We start from the raw sequence: 19,356 nt of genomic DNA, 5'->3' as shown, positions 1-19,356 counted from the left end.
AGGATAAAGATGTTGGCGTCCTGAAATGTTTGCGGAGACTTAGGTTTCCTCTTAGGATGGTCGAAGTTGAACTTTGCGATGGATAAAGTGACACTGGGATAGGTTTCACCCCGAGTCCTTCGGTTTTCCCCAGTCACTATCATTTTCACCATTAACCATGAATCATCTAGGGCAGGGGTGGCCAACCCAAATGATCTTTCGGGCCACTTTGGAAATGCATCATAACTCCGCGGGCCACAAAGTTAATTTTTTCTCATAATTTCGACAGATAATTTTTGAATATATGGATGCACAAATAATGTATTTTTTTAATACATTGGTTTTCACTACTTTGGCCATTATAAAATAAATATATTTTGTAAAAGTGTGATGAATCTCGGGGGCCGGAAAAATGTTCAAGGCGGGCCACATGCGGCCCGCGGGTTGGCTACCCCTGATCTAGGGGGATGAACAATTGCTAGCCCCCGGAGAGCCACAAAGACATAGCTCCACCCATTCGAAAAAAGAGCTAAGTGAGATTTGAGATTTTCACGGCGGCGAGTATAAATATGGCTGTCTTCGAGGTTGTTGCATCGCTTAGTCTGGTAAAAGTTTACCGACGTTTCAGAGGTGCTTGCTGGCTCCATATCATCACTCTGATGATGGAGACAGCAAGGACATCTGAAACCTAGGTTAACTTTACTCACAATACTTACTGAGGTAAACCGGCTCTTAAACTGATGACAAAACAAGATTCGGAAGGAACCAGTTTGAGAGAGAGGAATAAACCGAATCTGAAATAAGTCAGAAGGTAAAATGACAAGGCCTTTGTTTAACAAATGTCTTTTCCTTGTTTGTCTGCTCTCACGTTTAATTGCGACAGACAAGAAACAAGTCATTATCGCCATCACAGTTAATTGTTTTATACGTAAAAGTAATAGGCATGGCCTTCTTAAAACGACGTTTAGTTTTTGGTAGTAACAATTCACGGCACTCATAACCTGGTAACAACTTTGCAGATAGGCGATCTAGTGGTTAGAACGCTGGCCTTGTAATCCTGGGGTCTCGGGTTCGATTCCCGGCGGTACCCGAATTTATAACTTGTGTTGGGCAAGGCCGTGGTCTAGGCAACACGGAGTTTTCCTCCGTGGCATCCGAACAATTACTCCATTCACACACAGAAGAAGGCAATGGCAAACCACTTCTGGATCATCTGCCAAGAACGTATATGAACAGGTCCCAGTCCGAGAAAATGATGGAAGGATCCTGTTCATATGGACCTGTCGTCAGACAAAAGTATCTCGGAATGGTGGTCTATAGGCCTATTATAATTTGTGTTAAATACGAATTTCGTTCTCTCGACTACGTCATTATTTGTTTTTTTTAATTCCTTCATTCCACTGGAATAGTAAAGTTACATTAACTTAGAAAGTTTGAATTGAATATATTAATAAAGAAAATCGATATATATTTAATATTTTTTTATATATTTTAAATATATATATTTTTATATATTTTATTTTATTTTAAATATATATTTTTATATATTATCGAGTTTAAGATAGATTAAAATTACATTATACTGAACGGATAAACAATACATTAAATCATGCTTATAACGATATTCCGTTTCAAACATAATTTGTTTGTTATTGACATCGGTCCATTGCAATACCAAATTTATACAAAGCGCGAATATAATTTTATTTAGTTCCTCGTGGACCAAGAATATTTACACAAGAAATACGACAAATATCTTATTGCGACCTACATTTATGTAGATATTAAACAAATAGAAGATAAATGTTGGGCGTCTCCAAGAGACGGAATTACCTCATTCAGTGGATCAAGAACCTCTTTTATGAAGTCGAAGGTTCCTGTTAGTGGTCGGAAGAGCGTGCTACTGGTCCCTGTTCTGAGTCTCTTAAATTCGGGTTCAAACCTCTCAGCCTACTCCTACTTATTTAAGATTCATCTCCCATCTAAGCCTGTTTCGTCCATGCCCTCGCTTTTCTTCAACATTACATTTATCTTTTTCTATGCGTTTCTATATTCGCCCTGCGTGACAATTACGTAATGTTGCAGACAGTGGACAAGAGTGATTTGAATAACCGAGGAACCTTGTTTAAGCACACAAGGTTCGGAGCATGCTCTAATTTATTTCCTATATACGTCTTACGTAACGCGAAGCTTTCGATTGAGTTTCAATGCCGAATTGTGTTTAAATCTGTTAAACTTGTTTTGTGCTGTAATACTGTCTATAGTGACCACACCCATCTACTCGGTCTTTCAATATGTGGACTTGTGGACTTTCTGATTTTCCATTGCTCTGTGGTTTTCCTTCTTTTTCTCTATCCCCCCACCCCCCGCCGAACCCCCCCCCCCCCCCCCCAGACGAGTAGGTCATGGGATTTTTGCTGTCTCATACATGTGCACTTTTTGGAAGCCTGAGGAGGCAAAGAGATTACTGGCTAAAACTAAGAACGTAAATGGCGGACGATCAGGGTCTGGTATGTTGGCATGGTGACCGCAAGGAAAATACCGTCTTTCCCCCTCAGTTTTATGTAACAAACTCACTTCTTTGTTACATTTCGGATAAATTAACTACGGAACAAGAATTTTTGCTAAAAACTTGTAACATGTAGCTTTCTTTATAGGATTTTACTTAAGCTAGCAGAAATTACAGGTAAAATATATAGGGCGTAATTTATAACAATATATACATATAATATGCCACGGTGGTCTAGGGGTTAGAACGCTGGCCTTGTAATCCTGGGGTCTCGGGTTCGATTCCCGGCGGTGCCCGAATTTATAACTTGTGTTGGGCAAGGCCGTGGTCTAGGCAACACGGAGTTTTCCTCCGGGGGCTTCCCCGGTTTCTCCGTGGCATTCACACACAGAAGAAGGCAATGGCAAACCACTTCTGGATCATCTGCCAAGAACGTATATGAACAGGTCCCAGTACGAGAAAAGGATGGAAGGATCCTGTTCATATGGACCTGTCGTCAGACAGAACACTAAATAATAATAAGATGAGGTGGTCTAGCGGTTAGAACGCTGGCCTTGTAATCCTGGGGTCTCGGGTTCGATTCCCGGCGGTGCCCGAATTTATAACTTGTGTTGGGCAAGGCCGTGGTCTAGGCAACACGGAGTTTTCCTCCGTGGCAACCCAACAATTACTCCATTCACACACAGAAGAAGGCAATGGCAAACCACTTCTGGATCATCTGCCAAGAACGTATATGAACAGGTCCCAGTCCGAGAAAAGGATGGAAGGATCCTGTTCATATGGACCTGTCGTCAGACAGAACACTAAATAATAATAAGATGAGGTGGTCTAGCGGTTAGAACGCTGGCCTTGTAATCCTGGGGGTCTCGGGTTCGATTCCCGGCGGTGCCCGAATTTATAACTTGTGTTGGGCAAGGCCGTGGTCTAGGCAACACGGAGTTTTCCTCCGTGGCATCCCAACAATTACTCCATTCACACACAGAAGAAGGCAATGGCAAACCACTTCTGGATCATCTGCCAAGAACGTATATGAACAGGTCCCAGTCCGAGAAGAGAAAAGGATGGAAGGATCCTGTTCATATGGACCTGTCGTCACACAGAACACTAAATAAATAAATACATATAATGTTGACCTAAAATACAGCACCCAGAAATAAGAACGGTTATTAAACGGATGTATGAGAAGACTTCAATTCATTAATTTAGCACTCAAGCCTGTTTCATCACGAAGAACTGACTTGACCTCACGGTTTATACTCCGGGATCTGGGTATTATATCATGTAATTTATTTCCATCGATTCCTCGAACTCTGTTTTATATACTTTATTTGTTGCCGACTGTATTTTAAGTTCTTCCCTGATGTTTATTCATTCATCTAATGTCTTCTGGTCTTGTACAATCTTAATCGTTCTTAAGAATCTTATCTGTCCTGATTATATTTTATGTAAGTATAAAAATAATCATGCAAACAAATTGTTTATAGTGTAAACAGTTTGTGTACTTATTTTTATATTCCAATACACTACACTGTATGCAAAGTTTTAAGATTTATGTAAGTCTTTTGCTTTAATAGTCTAAGATTCGCTTTAATTAAGAACAGCTGCTAGGGTTATCACGAAACAAATTTTAAGTTGTTTCTTCCTTTGTTATTGTCTTTAAGGATCTTTAAGAATTTTGGTACCAGTTACTTAATTCGTACTCACTGAGTATTATTTAAGTCATTATCTAATGCATTTTCTACGTCAATTTTTAGTTAATTAAAATTAGATAATATCAATAATTATTTTAACTATGACTAGAAACTTGCTTTAGAACTCGTAACTTATTATTTGTTGGATTTTTAAGTTATATGTTTTAACAATACTATATAAAACATAAATAGAACGATACAAGTAATTGTCTTTTTCCAATTCCTGCATCAGTTTTTACTTTCAATTCACTCAGGAGGTCGTCTAGATAAAAATTAAACAGACTTGGTGAAAGACAACAATCTTAAAAAACTCGATTTATTATTACTTTTCTGGGTTCTTATATTTATGATCAATAAAATTATATGTTTTGGAAAAGGATTCAGCTTAAACATTTATACCAAACTCATTACAAGAAATCTTAATTATGTAAGTAAGGTCTTATTACACAAGTCTTCAGAAAAAAATCATTCTTGCACAGACTGTGTATTTATAATAAAACAAAGATACCAAAAGTAAGAATTTAATCTATAAAGTCACACTTTGTTTGTAGACTACATTAATCATTTTGTACGGTCTCCAGAAGCAAACTGTACAATGACAGATAATAAAACTTTAATTTTCAGATATGAAACGGTCAATAAAGTTGTTATGCGAGGATGATTTACGTACATCGTACGTCGGCAGTAACTTTTAATATTGTACTGACGTGGCCACGGAATAATGTCAGTCAACTGAGGAAGAATTTTAAATCAGATTGTAGACGACCAAGTCACTTTTGCAGAGAAAATGTGAACTGCAACTAGCCATCAGCTATTGCATAATTATTATTATTATTATTAGTGTTCTGTCTGACGACAGGTCCATATGAACAGGATCCTTCCATCCTTTTCTCGGACTGGGACCTGTTCATATACGTTCTTGGCAGATGATCCAGAAGTGGTTTGCCATTGCCTTCTTCTGTGTGTGAATGGAGTAATTGTTGGGATGCCACGGAGGAAAACTCCGTGTTGCCTAGACCACGGCCTTGCCCAACACAAGTTATAAATTCGGGCACCGCCGGGAATCGAACCCGAGACCCCAGGATTACAAGGTCAGCGTTCTAACCGCTAGACCACCTCATCTTATTATTATTTAGTGTTCTGTCTGACGACAGGTCCATATGAACAGGATCCTTCCATCCTTTTCTCGGACTGGGACCTGTTCATATACGTTCTTGGCAGATGATCCAGAAGTGGTTTGCCATTGCCTTCTTCTGTGTGTGAATGGAGTAATTGTTGGGATGCCACGGAGGAAAACTCCGTGTTGCCTAGACCACGGCCTTGCCCAACACAAGTTATAAATTCGGGCACCGCCGGGAATCGAACCCGAGACCCCAGGATTACAAGGTCAGCGTTCTAACCGCTAGACCACCTCATCTTATTATTATTTAGTGTTCTGTCTGACGACAGGTCCATATGAACAGGATCCTTCCATCCTTTTCTCGGACTGGGACCTGTTCATATACGTTCTTGGCAGATGATCCAGAAGTGGTTTGCCATTGCCTTCTTCTGTGTGTGAATGGAGTAATTGTTGGGATGCCACGGAGGAAAACTCCGTGTTGCCTAGACCACGGCCTTGCCCAACACAAGTTATAAATTCGGGCACCGCCGGGAATCGAACCCGAGACCCCAGGATTACAAGGTCAGCGTTCTAACCGCTAGACCACCTCATCTTATTATTATTTAGTGTTCTGTCTGACGACAGGTCCATATGAACAGGATCCTTCCATCCTTTTCTCGGACTGGGACCTGTTCATATACGTTCTTGGCAGATGATCCAGAAGTGGTTTGCCATTGCCTTCTTCTGTGTGTGAATGCCACGGAGAAACCGGGGAAGCCACCGGAGGAAAACTCCGTGTTGCCTAGACCACGGCCTTGCCCAATACAAGTTATAAATTCGGGCACCGCCGGGAATCGAACCCGAGACCCCAGGATTACAAGGTCAGCGTTTTAACTGCTAGACCACCGTAGCGGTTATTGCATAATATAAGAAAACAATTTGGAAATATCCATCCGAGGTAAACAGTCAGTAAGATCTAAAACTGTGATAAATAATCAGAAAATGTGCTATAATTATTACGTCTGATGTCCTATGAGAATTCGGTCTACACACTCGTACTCTTGCTTGTTTCAAAAACATCAATTTCTAAATTCTCTTCTCTCATCTTCGCAAAGGATTATTCTAAATTGTCTCTTGTCTTAAGGTTTACAAAAATTTTGTATGAATTTATAACTTTTTCGTATGCATTCAACATGATTCACCAATTTCAATCCTTCTTGCTTTGATTATTCTAATAATATTTGTTGAACAGTACAAATTATGAAGCTTCCCTCTTAGATCCAGATACTTTCTTATCACGCTCTATTAAACACTCTCGGTCTCTATTCTATCCCTAATGTTGCAGACTAGGTTTCAGACCCATACAAATCTATTGATAAATTAGAGTTGCGTGTGTTTTTAATTTTGATGTTTTAAATAGCAGATGGAAACAGGAAATATGTGCGAAAGTCAGCTGAAATTCAAGGCCTCATAATCATTCATGCTCCTATAATTAGTTTTCAGTGAACTTATGTGGGTTATTGGTGGTCGTTTAACTGATGATTAACACATAGAATTTAAACGCTGAGAGAGTTTGCTAATTATTTCATAAGGTGCGAGGAATGTTTAACATGACCGAGGTTTTATGTACATTTAAAATTTTCTTCTGATCGATGAAAAAATAAAATTTGTTTACATATTCTGAAAAAAAGGGACCTTTATGAAATTTTAATTACTCTTGAATAGTACATATAATGTAATACACCTCTTGCACAAAATCGTTATATTTATAAAAAAAATACAAGTTTTGCTGTTATTATTAGACTATTTAATTTTAAACTTGTTGTATCTTAAAAAAATAATAACACAATTAAGTGAGAATCACCCGAATTTTTTTCATTTCTGTTTTTACATCTTTGTAACACAATTACAGATCGGAATATCGTATCTAAATTAATTATTACTACGATATTTTTATGCTAGCCTAAAACATATTCATTTTATGTAAATAACCAAAAACTAACTTAAAACTTCTGGAATCACAAATTTTTTTTTCGAGAGTCTCTGCATTCAGCTGCCACTTCGAGAATATCTCCTCCCCTAAGCGCCTACATGGCGCATAGGGGGGCATCTTTACTTTTACTTATTTAACAATAAGAATAACTGTGTCGTCGACATCTATCTTTTATATTAATATTTTAATATTTTCCGTCAAATCACAATTTTAATAAGATAATAAAATATAAAATATTTAAAATATCATTTCACGTTCCGCATCGATGCGGAACGTGAAATGATATTTTAAATATTTTATATTTTATTATCTTATTAAAATTGTGATTTGACGGAAAATATTAAAATATTAACCTAATTCACAATATGACGTAAATATACTACCTTATCTATCTTTTAATTGTGTTGTGTTCAATTTACATCTGAGAGATATTAGGATCTAACTTCTGTCAGGGACTGCCTAGTTTGCGTGGTCTTATTCTGTTACCTTTACGGCACAGCAGTTGAAAGCTACGAGTGTTTCTCTCACATCCCCATACTTTATCCTTTGCCATGTTACTACAGATTATGTACATTTTCAATTGTCTCCAGGTACATCAGCCACCCCAGTCTTAAGCCATAGTGAAAGGGTCGCTATTCTGTTTCTCCTGGGTGTCCGTGATCCGCTTTAATAAACTGAAATTTCCTACGCAAATAATAGATTTTTAGCATGTGATGAGATGGGCACTAAGTTTTCTGTACGTTAACTTCGGGCGAGGACAGGTTTTTAAGTAATTCACATGAATCAAGGTCTGTCAAAATGAATGCTACAAATTATTTTACAGTGCAATGAAATGTTGAAACATGTCACTATTATACAGGCAGCAGGAATGTGAGAAATACCAGATTGAAAAATGAGCATGCCAGGTTCTATTGAATAAAAATTTCCTTGGATATTATCCATCGTCTAGTAAATATAAAACGTAAATCTCCGGACCGGAGATAGGGATTAGCTCTATCTAGTGGGCCCAACTGTGTAAGAACCTGAAGACTGAGATAGAGTCCCATCTCCGAAACGTCGTTTTACGTTTTATATTTACTAGACGATGGATAATATCCAAGGAAAAAGTCCGGAGATAGGGATTAGCTCTATCTAGTGGGCCCAACTGTGTAGGAACCTGAAGACTGAGATAGAGTCCCATCTCCGAAACGTCGTTTTTTACGTTTTATATTTACTAGACGATGGATAATATCCAAGGAAAAAGTCCGGAGATAGGGATTAGCTATATCTAGTGGGCCCAACTGTGTAAGAACCTGAAGACGGAGATAGATTCCCATCTCCGAAACGTCGTTTTACGTTTTTTTTATATTTACTAGACGATGGATAATATCCAAGGAAATTTTTATTCAATTGACTCTTCACCATCGTCAAGAAGTTTTAGATTTGATATGCCAGGTTCTGTTCAGCACCCCTCGTTCGTTGTTTCATGAGTCATTTAATTTTAAATTCGTTAATAACGCTGTATGATATGCAGATGTCGCATTGAAATAAATGAGATGATAACTTTTCATGAATCGCGAAAGTGTGAGGATTTTAAATGTGAAAGTGGTCTATGTAAAGGAGCGTCCTACTATCCCAGCATTACACAGAGATTAGTGTTATCCGGGAAGGCAGAGGTACGAACCAAATACCTCCCAAATGCAATGCTACCGTTGCACTAACCTACTCTACGTATCCTGAAGTTGGCCAGTTGTTACATATGACTTCTAGGTATTTATCGCGCATAAACTTCTGAATTCCAAGTACTAATTACCATCTGAAGGATACAGAACACGAAGTTGTTCGTTATATAACTCCCTAATCCACTTGTTGGCAGGAGCCATGACATACCACCCCCCTCTTCAAGTCAGTTCTTACTCTAACCTCTAATATAGACAATCGAGCTTGCGTCAAATGATTTCGTGTTGACGACCTGATCTATTAGTGTTGGCTGTATCCGCCTCACGATTAGAATCAGGTTGCAAATGGAAGTATTTGGGTTAAACCTATCAATTAACATTTATCCTTTGTTATCGACTGTTCATGAAACATATTTTAGGAACTGACAAGTCGGTATATATTTTTTTTGTAGTCAATGAGCTGGGGGAGGGGTCCAGTCTGTTATATCAGGCAGGAATTTGATGATTATGGTTATTATGCATTTGTTACACGAAAGTTCGTAGCATTATGGACTGATCGTGTCTGTCCAGTCGATTCATCACGAGAACCAATGGACGAATTTGAATGAAATTTCACGTGGATCTTAAGTTATTGTACACGATCTCAAAATAATACTTTTTATATTCTACGAGCTTTGATAAGAAAATGGCGGATGTGGAAGGTCGTGATATCGGTATTGAGATGCTGCGATCTGGTGGCAGAACAAGTGTTATTCCCTACAAAACCACAACATAAAATAACGAGTTGTTTAGTTAGTTAGTCAGTCAGGCACTTAGTAAGCGAAACATTCAGTCAGTAAGTGAATGAGTGAGCCGGTGAGTCGGTTTCCCCGTGATTAAAACAAACACATCGTGAGTCAGTACCGTCTTTGAGTAAGTTGAACGATTAGTCCGAGAGAAAACGATAGAATCAATGAGTCACTGAGAGAATTTCTGACTCACTGGTAAAATTTTGAGATGCTTGCATGAACAAAGCAAGCAAGTCACTATCTCGCGGCAAAAACCGAATTCTGCAGCTTGTGTGAACTCCAAACTTTTCTGTTACATGAGACAACGTGTAAATATTCCTTCTGGCCACGAATACTTTAAATAACTAAACGAAATATATGCAAGAAAATAACTGACGACCTTCATAATTTCAAAACCTCCCCTGAGGCATGCAAACAGCCTTACTGATATTTTCAGAAACGCTCCTTGAAAGTAAAATCTCTCCCTCTCTCTCTTTAAAATTCTTGGCGCAACATTCACTTTTCAAGGCGTCCCTCTGAACGACCACAAAAACTGTGTCTCTTTTTTTCTCTCCCAAGTGTGGTGCCAAGTTTCTGAGAGATACTCCGGACTTACGTAACGTAACTGAATCGAAGATAATTCAAGGTATTACTGGGTTTATTAATATGAGAACTGGAGGTTAACTGAAATAAATTACGAACTGAACACGTGGAGAAGGAAAGAAGAAAACTTATAGAAAAGGAAAACGTGATATAAAAAAATAATATATTTTAAATATTTTAAATGTTAAATGTTAATTGTAGTAATAATATTTTAATGTTTAATAAAATATTTTATTGTGATTAGACGGTTAAAATTAAACAATTACAATAATGAAAATAAAAGAAAGAAAATAAGGATGGAGGGTGAGAAAGAGGAAGACATAAGGAATCATGTGAAAGGAGGAACGATAGAACGGACGAAGTATTATTCTATATATTTATTTTGTACAGTCTATACACAAACGTTTGAAGTTTATTGGTGTTGTAAAAAATTATATAATATTAAAAGATTTTGTTGTGTAAAATATTATATTAGCGCTCTTAATCGTAAATACAATTTTACATTATATTTTTTAGCGCTTTTATTAAAACGACATGTTTCGACGGGTAATACCGTCGTCTTCAGGTTTTTATCAATTTAAAATATTTTAAAAACTATTAGATATTTAATGCAATATATTATAATGATCCGTAGTTCTGTTTGTAGCTTTCCATTTTCATGGTAAGTTGCTTATTGTAGTCAGACGTTATATTTATCTGTGGAATTAATGTTTAATTATTTTCTTGGAATGAGTATGAATTGACATAGGAAATACATAAATAAATAAATAATCGTATAAATATATTTATACGATTATTTATGAAAGCTACAAACAGAACTACGGATCATTATAATATATTGCATCAAATATCTAATAGTTTTTAAAATATTTTAAATTGATAAAAACTTGAAGACGACGGTATTACCCGTCGAAACATGTCGTTTTAATAAAAGCGCTAAAAAATATAATGTAAAATCGTATTTACGATTAAGAGCGCTAATATAATATTTTACACAACAAAATGTTTTAATATTATATAATTTTTTACAACACCAATAAACTTCAAACGTTTGTGTATAGACTGTACAAAATAAATATATTTAATCAAACACAAACATGACGCATATAAGATACAAATTGTATTATTCTGTATTTTCATTTACCATATCACATGACCAGTTTTCAATGGTTAAGTCATACATCATTACACATTTTCTCAAACGCGTACTCCGTGTAAAGTCGAATTATTATCGATGTGCGAAAAGAAAACAACATTCAGACTAAGTTTAATAAAAATCCACCAGTTGTTTTTAGGGGTGATAGGCGCAGACCGACAGGTTCATAGCATAAGCGTTTTAATCTGATTGCGTTGGAGTCATAGCTCGGGAGAAATTTGTGAAAGGGCACGAACATGCCCATCCACCGTCACGTCTAAGTTAAAAGTGAAAGGTTTGCAGAAACAGGTCAGAAGGGAAGCATTCTGTGTCAGGCAGTACATTTTAATCCGCGTTGTTATTGTTCTGACTGGTTAGGCCTATAGTTCGAATTTGGTCAAGTATTTAGTTCAGAGCGTCGGTTCTCCACAACAAGATGTCAAATAAGGCAAGAATTCTTTGCCACAGTAGAAGCGATGCGCCTGGAACAATAGATTCTTACTGAGTGCAAGAGTGTATTAATATTCTAAAAGGCATTGCTACTAGATGCTGGTCCTTCGTTTCGGGAGAGGAAATTGTTTTTAAAAACAAATTTTATTTTACCGAATAGTAATTTTTAACTGCCGGGTTACACTTTAGGTTTACGATTTTCTATAGTCCTTTCAGGTAAATTCTGAAATAGTGCCGTAAAGAATTCTTTCTACATATTTTAGAATTCGGTATTCACATCCAGACATATAACTTAGACGAAGAAGTGTCTTTAAATAAATAAATTTATATATAACAGAAAGGACCAGTTAAGTGTTTAACAAATTAACTTTATATTCCGGTGGTCTTGTATTTGGACCTTAGATGGGAAACCTCTTTTCTGTGATTTTCCTCCGTGGGGTATTACCTCAAAGCAGGCCAAGGCACCATTTTTTATATTTTCTTACGGAAATATCTCATGAAACAAGTACTGGTTCAAGAAGGCAGGATTTCTGCTAATAGTGCTAATGAGAGTTCTTTTCTCATCTTAAAATTTGGCAAGTCTTCCATCCGGTATGTATCGAGGGATGTCTTCCCGTGTGTCGGAACGTGAGGCTATCTACGGGCGCCTTTCTAAGTCCAGAGGGCCAGAATTCTGAAACCTCTGCTCTCCTACACGCCTTGATGAAGGATGTTTGGTTATAAAGACACATTTTTCGTTATATGATTCGATGACACATAACCTAAGGAGCAGATATAATACCTTCACACACCATAGTAACTTCTTGATATCATATATTTCAGAACCATCTGTGTCTACTTGTCCAATGTAATGAAATGAAGATTATAAGTGTACGAAACTTAAGTGCTCATAATCGTGTAACTGTGGAATTTGGCTTGTCTTATTGAAAGAACGTAAATTAAAGATAGAAAAACTTTGGCTTTCACGAATGAACAACATCGAAATGTATTCAAGAGTTTCGGCAGACATTGTAATTGCTATCTTTAGGGTGAATATGTATTATTAGGTCGAAACTGAAACGTCTTTCGAAACGTAGGATAATTTTCAACTTTTGGAAAAACCTGATCCCTGAAAACCAAATTATTACAACGATCTCCAACCTCGAAAAACTTAAGGACATCTGAAAGCATTGGTGAGGATATTTGTGGCTGGAGAACGAGACAGTTACAGATGCAAATAAAGCAAATCAAGGATGATGAGGTGGGCAGAATGAACAGCGAAAATGATGAAGAAGATAGTTAAGGTTAGCCGGTAGACCTGGAAGGTGTAGATTTGGTTGAACTGGCTTTTGACAGAGTTCATTGACGAGCTTTTTTAAACAGGCTTATGGACCTTCGGGTTTAAATAATAGCAAATAAATTCTTGACGAAATTAGTAAGTATCAACTTTCCGAGTAATGGACTGCACCATGCAGTTAAGTAATTAGTGATAATAAGAGTTCCTGTCAGATCAACATTGGTCCCTGACCTGAGTGTCTACTACGAGCTGTATCTTACAATCACAGCAACCTCAATGAACATTCTAAACTCACGTTTACTTCTCAGGAATGTCTAATTATCGTGTAAATGGCTTGTGAAGAACTATGAAGCCGCAGGACGTGAAAGGCTGTCTGCCGAGTCAGGGGTAGATACGGCGTCTCGCGTGTGACGCAAGCTTAATTAAGAAACTGAGTTCACTTCCAAAAGCAGTGGAAAAATATGATAAAATACGATAAGTATTTAAAGATTAACGGACTAACTACGCGCCGTAATTAAATAACTTTATCGTACAGGTCTCTTTTGTATTTGTTTTTATTCCTTGTTGTTATGCAACCGAAACATCTGCAACAGCAATTACGCTCTTCTGTCGGCCCTGATCACAACATTTGATCTGTCACCTGAATGAATCCCTAACTAATCTGAAACTACGTCCAAAGACAGAAAGATTTTTAATGCGAAAACTTAAAAAGAAGATATGTAGATAATATGAATAATAAATTAGTTTTCGGTGGACACTTTTGGTTAGTGTTACATTTAATGTGTTAAATTAGAATTAGTGGTATGCCAACGAAAAAGAGTGAGAACCCCTGCTGTAGGTTAATTGAATATTTATTATTTGTGTCTATGTTATTTTTTCCTTTATTGTGTTTCCTTGAAATTATTTTCTGAAAAAAAAAAACATCGCGGTCAAAATTGAAGGTCCGATCATCGACAAAATATGTGAAGACTCCTTTAATAGATAGTACATAAAGATCAAATAAGGAAGGAGGAGGATGAAAAATAAACACTTGAGGAATTGTGTGGAACTACAAATGGGTAATATAAAAGTGCACGTAAGATCTCAGTAAAAGAATTTTGAAGGAAAGAGACAACTCGGGAGAACTAGGCACAGATGGAAGGATGTTAAAGAAATATTGTGTGAGTGTAAAAACTAAATTCATGTGATTCAAGACATGGTCCAGCGGCTGGATCGTGTGAAAACGTTCGAGCCGCTTAAATGTCAGTTTCACACATGTCGTACAATGCACATAACGATTGTGGACGTGACATAGACGAATTCAGGCTATTAATTAAATTCGATTATGTAGGGAATTAGGAGCAGTAGCGACCTTCATTCCAGAAGCGACTCATTCTTCTCAGCTGTCAGCATTTTCACCAAGTCGTGGATCGTTGCTAATTGTGACCCGTGCTGGTATCTAGGTTACTACGCATGCGTGAAAATATCTAATACTGCTGTTTGCACTGCTGGTTCGTATGCTGGAGGTCAGGTCTGAGGATAGGGATTTGAGGCTTTCACAGTAGTGATAGGACTGTAATCTTCGAGGTATAGTCACGAAGGTGGTTATCAGCTTTTAGAAAAAATCTATTACCCCCATCCTCAGGGTATAAAATGGAGACAGTATGTTTTTTTCTCCCCGAAACGTTGGTGATAACCTGCTCATAACTCAGAAGACCTCGACATTAGTCTGAGACGACTTATTCTTTTATTCCCTGGACAAATTCTGTTATAAAATCTCAAGTCATAATATACGATAAAATTTAACGAATAGATGATTGGCAAAACTGTTTTCTTATTCGGGAGATACACAGTTCGAACCTTGGCTTAGGTACTGGCTTTCTGAATTCCTTCAAACATGATCCATCATTTACTTATCATAGCATTCGATGCCAATCATAAACTAATCAAATACACGAAGTCCTAAATTTACCATTTTAAGATAATTTGTTCTCTGAATAGTTTAGTGCATTATAATATTCAGTCATTTTATACACGAAAAGTTTATTACTGTTTCGATGTCTGTCTTCTTGGGTTTTTGTGCCGTGTAGTCTGATAAACGTTTACCGACGTTTCAGAGGCGATTGTTACTTCCGTCATCAAGGCGATGACTCTGATGATTAAGGCAGTAAGCACCTCTGGAATACTGGTATTTTTCTTCCAGACTACATGGTGCAACAACCTAGCTGGCAGCCATCTTCATAATCGCCGACATGTGAACTTCAAATCTCTGTACGTAACTTCGTTCCTATTCTGATGGAAAGATTGCGGGGTTCGAAAAAAATATTCTCCGGAGAATATTTAGTCTTTAGAAAGAGAATGAACCAGGGAGATGGACCAGATATTAGCCCCTAGGAAGTTTTATTGTTCTGTTAGTCAAGACATATGTTTGATTCAAATATATGAGACAAGAATCAGATATCTGTACAGGCCAATTAGAGTAGATAGAAAATAATGAAATTTTTTCTAAATTTGGTAGATTTGATTTTTGTAAGCATAACAACATCAATTATTTCTTACTATTACAGTAATTAAGAACAGTGAATGACTTTCTTGACTGATGCACAAGAACATAACTGTTTGCTCCGTGCCTCATGAACAATTCTGTGGCTTTAGGACGTTCTTACTCTGACAAGCGACAAACGGAGATGCGGTCAGCTAGACTCATAGCCTTTTTTGGGGGACAATCGGCATTTCGAAATGGAAATAAGGTTTTGAGAACTATTACTGAATACCAATAGATAGCAGACCTAAAAATGTTCTTTAGCTAACAAATATGCAAATCGTAACGCAAAACGAGCAATCGTGAGTTTCAATAGGATGTCAGGATTGTTTTTTTATTTCTGGATTATAAACCTAAATATGGAGAGGGCAAAGCATATCATGAACCAAACTGAAATCAGATTAGAAAGCCAAGATATGTTCATGTAACGAGGCATTTAGTTAGATTATTTCGTCAGCATATATATATATATATTTATATATGCTATATCTCTGACTACTGAACGGATTTAAATTGTATTTGGTATTGGTGGTCGACACTAACAATTCCTGTACTGATTTAATTTTAGTCTGTATCGTTCCAATAAGCAAACGTTTTTACATAAACCCTACATATTAAAATTAAAATTTTTCTAAATACTTCCTTCCTCTTGCTGTCTTCTGTGTTGAATCGCCCTGATGATGGGGGCAGAAAGGACCTCTGAAACGTCGGTATACTTCTACCAGACTATACCCAAAAACCAGAAGACAGCAAACTTTAGACTCACCTCCATAGAGAGGAGTTCTGTACGCTTCCATATCGCGATACTTATGCACAGGGGCAAATCTTTTATTTGTATCTTTGTAGCGCGAAAAATAGAATTATCAGAAAACTTATTCTTAATCAAATCAAACATTTCGTGTAGTCAATAACAGGCGAACTAGACTTCTGTGTTGGAGATTTACGTACGTACCTCCAATTGATTGAAGTAGAAGTCGAGCCTGGCTAGCCGGATGCCATATACCGGATGTTCATGATCAGGAATCTTGTCTTCTGTTCTCTCGCGACGTCCCTCACGACCTTCCTTCTTCACCATCGGCAAGGCGACGCCGAACGGCACAATAACTTGAAGCGCTGTATGTAACAAATATTGGAAGATTCCGGCAAATTCGTAAACTAAGACTTGATGGAGAAAGTTGGATAGATTTTAGGCAATACGAGAATGTAGCAACATTACAACACTTGAAGAATAAAACTTGGGGGTAAATTCCGGTAACATTCTTTCTTAAGCATTTTCATATGGCAACAAACCAGCATCTCACTTGCCACCAAATTATATGTTATTGTGAAGATTTGTAAGTTATATATACGCTCTGTATTCTGGCGAAAATGGTGTTATCGTTTATTTTATATCGACTTTATAGGAAAATGAGAAAAGACTGGATGGACATCAGTTTTCTGGCCGAAACCAAATACCATAACGCAAGAAACTGAAATCTATCGATGCTATTAAGGTTGTTGGCCAAGCCGTAAACGCAGAAGAAACGAAATATTTAATCCTAAGCCCCCCTCTGGCTCGTTTAACCCAGCGAAATCTTTGCATAACTCTATCGTTTTACTAAAACTTAGAAATCGCTGTCCTAATTTTTATGAAATAGCAACTTGTATACTACAGATCAACATAAAAGTGACTCGCTACGAGTTAGAAGACCTAGGTTCGATATCAGGCAGGTCCTTTCCCTGTCCAGATCTGCTCTGGGGCCCACCCAATCTTCAGTTCTTTTATCTGGAATAAAGCATTAAGATGGTCTCCCATATCAGCACCAAAGTAAACGAAAAGTATGTGATTACCTGCACGTTGTGTTTAAGTTTATGGACTGATTTTCTTTTACGTTATACAACCCTCAGGAAAAACTTCTTCTCTTACCGATGTCAACGCTCTGGTCAGTGTTCATGAATATTACTCTTCCTTCCCGCCCTTCGGTCAACCGGAAGACACTGAAAGTTGCAACGAACAAGACCGGGCCCCAGGACTGCATTCTAACAGTTTTCTGAAACACAATAGAAAGTCTTAATTAATACACACGTTTTAACTGATGTGATTACAGCGTCGAATGGATTGTGAAGATGGTCACAAATGTTCAGTAGGCAAGGATTTGGAAGAAAGGGACGTGACCTCTTTCGAGGTACTATGCTGTTATTGAAAATTTGAGGGAAAACGCAAAAACCTTTAGACAATATTGCTAATAACATGCTTCAAAATCGTGATACTTCCCATAACGAGTGTCACAAATTGAAAAAAAGGAAAAGAAGTATTGAGAACTTATGAACCATATTTGTTTCAGATGTTTGAATTTTATGTATCGTAATAACATTTTTAAAAAAATTCTGATCTACACAACATGTCAAGACTTCATTTTACATTAAATGACACTTCTCCCCTGTCAGAAAACACTATTGGCGTGATAACATAAAATAAGATCATTTTTATACTCAGGCCTATCGCATTCTTATTTTTTATACGTCTCATTATGAATTAAAATGTTATCCAAGATGACTGATTGATTGAATTAAGCATAGATTGATGTAAAATGAACTGATTTACGTAGAAACTGTTACGGATACAACACATCAAGTTACTAGCGTGGTACATAAATACAGTTAGAAATTAAATAAAAAATAAATAAATTCATTGAACCACAACTAAAGCGACCGGTGATGTGTTGACAGCGAGATGCAAATTGTGACTTTGCACACTTCCAAGTATCCTGCACGCCTTTGTAGCGTGATGCATAAATTCAGGGACAACTGCGTCGCGTTTACTATACGTGGACCGAAAATCACTGCCGAGTGCTTTTAACTAGTTTCATATTTGGGAGATCCTGGGTTCGTGTCTCGTTCCCACGACAAGCTAACGTGACTGAGGTTTGTCGTAGTTTTGTTTAGACTCTCCAGGCATATACTACGATAGAACCCAAAACTAGGCCACGACCACTTCCTTCCACATACTTTCAAACTCAGTATTCATTAATAATTTGAATATTAGCTACTGACCACATCGTTAAATAAACCACGCACATGCGCCATAATGTCTTTTCTTGTTCCAGCCATTGTTTTTTTTTTGGATTGTGGAATTTTACTTCTCCCCCCATCACGTCAGTGTTTATGAACTTCCTGATACAATAACAGGTTACCTTCCGCCCCCGCCCCCTTCCGGTCAACACGGAACTAATCAGCGTAGCATTGTGTGATTGGTACTGTAGCGCGCTAACTTACCGGCCAATGCACAGTACCGTTTGTTCAAGGAAAATCACTACCAGAAAGTTCATCACCGTATTCATAACAGCCCGAAACTTGTACCTATCGCAAATCACGTGAATTCAACCAGCACTATTACATACTGAGTCTTTAATGTTGTCCTCTAATCTGCTGCTTATTTCTCCAGTGATCGCTTTCCTTCAGTTTTAACACTAAAATTGTGTCTGCATTAAGTTTTTCCTCATAAGTGTTATATTCCAACTGCTTCCTGATGTAATGACCAAATTAATAGTTTATATCATGACCAGTACAAATTACGAAGAGTCGATCTCTTATGAATCCAAGAGAACACTGCAACGTGGAGGACGGAGTTTATCTCGTCGATTCTATCTACATAAGAACAGAAAAATTGTAAAAATCACTGAACACTGGCCACTG

At 37.3% G+C, this 19,356-nt stretch overlaps 2 protein-coding genes across 3 annotated transcripts in view; one reads left to right on the top strand and one right to left on the bottom strand.

Moving 5' to 3' along the window:
* The window catches only part of Osi24 (Protein), a 130,315-nt gene that overhangs the window by 16,538 nt on the left and 94,421 nt on the right, over positions 1 to 19,356 (top strand). The window lies entirely within an intron of this gene.
* LOC110834736 (uncharacterized) overlaps positions 1 to 19,356 on the bottom strand; it is a 39,150-nt gene that overhangs the window by 17,038 nt on the left and 2,756 nt on the right. For both annotated transcript variants that reach the window (XM_022074182.2, XM_022074183.2), the window contains exons 2-3: positions 17,588 to 17,711; positions 16,634 to 16,794 (exon numbers count right to left, since the gene is read on the bottom strand). In XM_022074182.2, the coding sequence (XP_021929874.1) occupies positions 16,634 to 16,794; positions 17,588 to 17,699 (273 nt within the window). In that variant the 5' untranslated portion in view covers positions 17,700 to 17,711. The remainder of the gene's footprint in view (positions 1 to 16,633; positions 16,795 to 17,587; positions 17,712 to 19,356) is intronic.

This window comes from Zootermopsis nevadensis, unplaced genomic scaffold, assembly GCF_977971745.1.
Source record: "Zootermopsis nevadensis isolate Lab colony 2312 unplaced genomic scaffold, Znev_1.0 Znev_ptg000017l, whole genome shotgun sequence".
Lineage (NCBI taxonomy): Eukaryota > Metazoa > Arthropoda > Insecta > Blattodea > Termopsidae > Zootermopsis > Zootermopsis nevadensis.
Note: the sequence above shows the minus strand (reverse complement) of the source record. Positions and strands in the feature narration are given on the sequence as shown.